The 6,000-nt window shown below is 28.4% G+C and overlaps 1 protein-coding gene across 3 annotated transcripts in view; it reads right to left on the bottom strand.

The window, feature by feature from the left end:
• The window catches only part of npc1 (Niemann-Pick disease, type C1), a 43,344-nt gene that overhangs the window by 22,220 nt on the left and 15,124 nt on the right, over nucleotides 1-6,000 (bottom strand). For 2 of the 3 annotated variants that reach the window (XM_005163659.6, XM_005163658.5), the window contains exons 7-10: nucleotides 4,501-4,586; nucleotides 3,975-4,342; nucleotides 2,564-2,790; nucleotides 1,290-1,390 (exon numbers count right to left, since the gene is read on the bottom strand). In XM_005163659.6, the coding sequence (XP_005163716.1) occupies nucleotides 1,290-1,390; nucleotides 2,564-2,790; nucleotides 3,975-4,342; nucleotides 4,501-4,586 (782 nt within the window). The remainder of the gene's footprint in view (nucleotides 1-1,289; nucleotides 1,391-2,563; nucleotides 2,791-3,974; nucleotides 4,343-4,500; nucleotides 4,587-6,000) is intronic. The other variant, NM_001243875.1, reaches the window with a different exon arrangement.

Here is a 6,000-nt window from a genome sequence, read left to right as displayed (position 1 = left end):
AGTACGAGCGAAAGTAGCTCAAAAGAACATATGAAAGAAAGTGTGAGCGGAAGTAGCACAAGAAAGAAAGGGCAAATGAAAGAAGATACGAAAGAAAGTGCGAGCAAAAGAAAAGTAGAGCAAAAGAAAGAACGTATGAAAGAAAGTGCGAGCGAAAGAAAAGTAGCTCAAGAAAAACGTTTGAAAGAAAGTGCGAGCAAAAGAAAGTACAAGCGAAAGAAAAGTAGCTCAAGAAAAACGTATGAAAGAAAGTGTGAGCAAAAGAAAATAGTAGAAAATAGTGCAAAAAAACGTATGAAAGAAAGCATGAGCGGAAGAAAAGTATTTCTGTGTGGAGTTTGCATGTTCTTGCTGTGTTGGCGTGGGTTTGCTCCGGGTGCTCCGTTTTCCCACAGTCCAAAGACATGTGCTATAGAGGAATTTCATTAACTAAATAGGCCGTGGTGTATGGGTGTGTGTGAATGTGAGAGTGTATGAGTGTTTCCCAGTACTGGGTTGTGGTTGGAAGGGCATCCATTGCATAAAACATTTACTGGGATAGTTGGGGGTTCATTCTGCTGTGGCGACCTCTGAAATAGGGACAGAGTAATCCGAGGAAAATGAATTAATGAAAATTTAAAGGGGATAGTTGAGCCAAAAATGAAAAGCCTATCATCAGTTCCTCATACTTCATCTGTTCAACTTTTGTTTTACTCAGTTGTGTACAAATGAATATTCACTGAAGAACGCTAAAAAAAACAAAAAACACTGACTTCCATAGTATTTTCAATTCTACAATGTATGTCAATTGCAGAGTTTTTACAACATTCTTCAGAGCATCAAATTTTGTTTTCATTAAAGAAAGAAACTCATGAAAGATTCGAACCACTTGAGTGTTGAGGACATTTGGGTCAACGGTGTCTCTTTTTATTTGTAGTATTCGAGTAAACATGAGCACTGCTTGTTTGCTTTTGCACCTGACAGGATCTGGACTTGGAAACTGTGAGGTCAGACTACAGAAATGATAGAATGTTCCCTGATAAGCACAAATCACATGAAAGGATATCCTGAAAGAAAAATACATCTGAATTAAAGAAAACGCCTCAAAAATGACCAAAAGAGCAGATCTGGCTTTAGCATGTTTAATTAAAAGGCTACTGTCCTGAGCGAATGAAGCAGAATCTTCAGAAAACAAGACAGTAAAGTAAAAGTGATGTAAAGAATAAAAAAATAAATGATTAAAGCCCAGATTTTTGGAAAGTTGTTATGCCAGTTCTTTTATTATTCATGTTTGTTTTGATCAAACTCACCCTCATATCCTCCAAGAACAAGCCAGGGGAAAACTGGACCTCCGAACGTGCCCATGCAGGGGTCATGCAAACGGCTCGTGTCATCCAGAGAGGTCGGGGAACTACGATAAAACAAACACGCACACAAACACACAAAATAAAATAATATTAATAAAATATAATATTTTTTATTGTAATATTGTTTTATTGCAATACTTAATGTTATATTTTAAATGTCAAATTTCTGTTTCCTTTACATGATTTTAATTTTTGTGGATATTTTATATGACATATTACATTTTATGTTCTTTTTCATTTTTATTTTATACTTAAAATATTCTTTGATTTTTTTTAAACTAAAGGCCAGCAAACAAATCTAGTTGGCACAGTCTTTTTTAATTGAATAATTTTAAATTTTATTTTTTATATATATTTTTTTAAATTTAATTTTCTTTTTTATATATTTATTTTATATTTAATTTTCAATTATGTATTTTAAATTTTACATTATATTTTGCATTTATTATACTTCATTTTTAAAATGTCATATTTTATTTGATAAAAGGCCAGCAAACAAATCCACTTTGTGCAGTTTTCTTTCTTAATAATAAAACATTTTATATTTTACACTTTATTTATTTACATTTAATTATATCTTTATATTAGTCTTTTTGATACTACTTTGTTTAGTTTTCAGTTATGTATTTTACATTTTAAATTATATTTTGCAGTTTGTATTATACGTCACAAACCCAGATAATGTCAGTTTTATTTGATATGTTATTTTACTTTTACACAAAAGCCAGCAAACAAAGACACCAGACATATCAGAGCAGATGACTGGGAAATACATTCATTAATTGAAATTAATAGAATAGATTTTTTTTTTATTGTATCTTTAATCAAATACATAATAAAATAAAAATGTAAGTTAATTTGTAATATTTTCTTTATATATATATATATATATATATATATATATATATATATATATATATATATATATATATATATATATATATATATATATATATAAAGAAAATATTACAAATTAATGAAAAATTTTTATTTAAAATTTTTTATTTTAGATTCAGTCTTTTAGATTTTATATTTGATATTTTATTATTTTTATCTATTTTATTGTATTGTATTTTTAATAATTAACATTTTATTTTACATATTTTTTATTTTTTATACATTTAAAAAATATATATTTATATATAACATTTTATTAAATAATTTTTTTGGTTTTATACATATTTTATTTTTAACCATAGGCTAGCAAGCAAAGGCACCTGGCACAGTAGAGCAGATGAGTGTGGTAGTCATTGTAGAGGAAGAATTCGTCTTGAAACTCATGATCCAGGACTTCATGGCTGTTCTGGAAGTAGTTTAACACACTCAGGATGGTGCAGTTGTCATTGTAAGGAGACAAAGGTGAAACACAGATGTCTTTCAGAGTCACATTCTCTCCTTTATATTCAGCGATCAGATTCTCGATTTCCAACTGCAGATCCAGCACCTTTATACACAACAGAGGATAGACAAAACACGACAACATGAAGTTAGCAGCATGAATTACTACAACATGAATAACATGAAAAATAAAATGACTTCTTTTAAGCTTGTTGACCATGAACAACGATTACTCAATTGTGCTTTTTAGACATTCTATCATATTTACATGCAAGTAAATGAAATACTTTGAAAATAACAACAACAACAAAAGTATTTGGACATTATAGTTATGTTAAAAAAATACAAATACAACAAAAAAAACATTTTACTCTGTAAAAAAGCTAAGAATTGTTCAATATAAATCAGTATTAAAAAAAAAAAACATTTAAACAATATATGCAAAAAAAAAAAAAAAAAAAGATATAATATAAAATATAAAATATAAATAAACAAACAAAAAATACACATAAAACAAAATAATAAAAATAAAACTAAATAAATAAAGCAAACAAGGAAAGATATATATATAAAAATAAATAAACAAATAAAATAAATAAAAAACTATATATATATATATATATATATATATATATATATATATATATATATATAAATAAACAAAACAATAAACATAAATAAAATAAAAATGAAAAATAAACAAAAAATAAACATATGAATGAATAAACAAACTAAGAAAAAAACTAATATACATAAATAAACAAAGAAATACATATAAATAAAAGCAAAGAAAAAAAAATTTAAATTAAGTTTGTTTATATATATATATATATATATATATATATATATATATATATATATATATATATATATATATATATATATATATATATATATATATAAACAAACAAACAGATATAAAATATATAAAAACAAATAGATAAACAAATAAATAAACAAAGAAATTGAAAATTTAAATAAATAGAACTAAACAAAATAATAAAAAATAAAACAGACAAAGAAAGAATAAAATATATAAAAATAAACAAATAGATAAATAAACAAAGACATTTAAAAATAAAATAAATTTAACTAAACAAAATAATTAAAAACAAAACAAACAAACAATAAAATATATAAAAAAATAAAGAAATAAAAAATATATAAAAATAAAGAAATGAAAACAAAAAAACAAATAATTTATTCTGCACAGAAAAAGCTAAAATAATGCTAATTAAATAATGCTAATTAAAATAATTCTGTCTGGCCCTGGTTATCATCTTGACTTGCCTGATGCAGCAGTGATAGGTTCAGAATGGGGGAGAAGGGAATGATGTCTCCTGTGATGGTGGAGAAACCTCCCTCCTCGGTCCATGGAGTGGTGATGATGAGCTGCTCGGTGCGGAAGAAGGGCCCGAAGTGCTGGTCGAAGTAGTTTTTCTCCTGCCGTGCTCTGCTGCTGGGAGCAGACCAGAGCTCCACAGGGTTAGTGGTGATGCGCATGTAGGAGAGTCCGGCTGAGCAGATGCAGATCAGCACCAGACTGCTCAAGATGATGGTGAGCGGCTGCCGGACGCACAGAGAGCCCCAGCGGCTGAACACCAGACGCAGAGAGTTTTCGAAACGCTCGCCCACAGTCTCACAGCACGACGCCTCATCTGGAAAAAAGCACACACGACATGAGGGTGTCTGCAGGTTTCACCAAGGCAAAGCTTTCAAGTATTAAATGTCAGACTTATATAGGGTTAAATGCTAAGGATTTGTTTTAATTGGCTAAGAGAAACAAACACACTTGCCCACGTTACAAATTACATACCTATTAAATCTGTGCCATCAGAGTTTAAGGAGTGGGGCTGATTGCTGTCAAGAATTGGGCCATATTCAGATGTGACCACGCTCCTTCTGTAATGAGATAAACCACAACAATAAAAAAATAAATAAATCAACAAATAACAAAATATAAACCACTATTAAACAATTCAAAAAATAAAACAAAACATAAATAACCAATAAAACAGCAGTAAGTTATGGACTGACCTGCTTAGTAATTAAAAACCATTAAAAAGCCACAAATAATAAATAAACGAGCAATCATAAACCATAAGGATGAAGTTAACAGACTAGAATTAAACTACATCTTACAGACATGTAAACAGGCAGAAAATAAAAGCGGAGTTACTGACAACTCAACCTAGGCAGCAAATAATATAAAATAAAATCTAAAAATAATAATAATCATAAATAAATACTAATAAAAAAGTTATAAAATACTAAAGTGAAAAAATATAGAATATATGAGCAATATCACACTCGTAGTAGTGCGATGTGGCTGTATATCAGGTGTGTGTTGGTGGTGGCTTATCTTAGTGTCTCATCAGCGACAATATACAGCCATATCACACTGTTACATGTGTGATATTGTGTTCATACAACAGTTCGACTGCATAATTGAGTATATAAAAAAGAAACTCCAACAGACAGTCCCTTTTGTACCAGGAACTACTTTCTTCAGCCATTCATTCACATCTGCAGCAGAAAAGCAGAAACTGTTCCTCACTCACAAATATCACTTTAGAGCTAGTGTTTAAATGATTCTCTGGCGTAATGTCTAAAAAGACGACAAAACCAGTGATTTTGCTCACATTTTAAGATTATAAGGCTGAACAGCAGTCTAGAGACATTTCCCAGTATTTCTCTGTTGCAACTGGGAGATCACAATATTACTATGGTATAAATACAGCACTACAACTTACAAAAGAGACAGATCAACTTAGGAAAAAATTTACTTTTATAATGATTCGACCAGCTGTAGTTAGCACACACATATTCTAAATGCATTAAGCAGAATTCAAATGAGCCATTTTAATCGAGATTAATTCCAAGATTAGAGTGAGATTAATCTAGATTAAAAAGTAATCTATGCCCACCTATAATATATATATATATATATATATATATATATATATATATATATATATATATATATATACACACATATATATATATATATAAAAATAAATATATATATATATAAATATAAATATATATATATAAATATAAGGGTGGGTTAAGGTGTAAGGGATGGTCAACAGTGTATTTACAAATGTAATTACAAAAGTTATTTACAGATGTAATTACATATATGTATTTAATCAAGCATAAGTACACAGTAAATACATGTATTTACACAATAAGTACATTGTAACAACTTATTAATTCCTGTGTAAGTACATATTAGTTAAGGCCACTTAATATAAAGTGGGACCATATATATATATATAAAATATATATTGAAATATACTTGCAGTTGTAGCCG

This window comes from Danio rerio, chromosome 2, assembly GCF_049306965.1.
Source record: "Danio rerio strain Tuebingen ecotype United States chromosome 2, GRCz12tu, whole genome shotgun sequence".
Lineage (NCBI taxonomy): Eukaryota > Metazoa > Chordata > Actinopteri > Cypriniformes > Danionidae > Danio > Danio rerio.
Note: the sequence above shows the minus strand (reverse complement) of the source record. Positions and strands in the feature narration are given on the sequence as shown.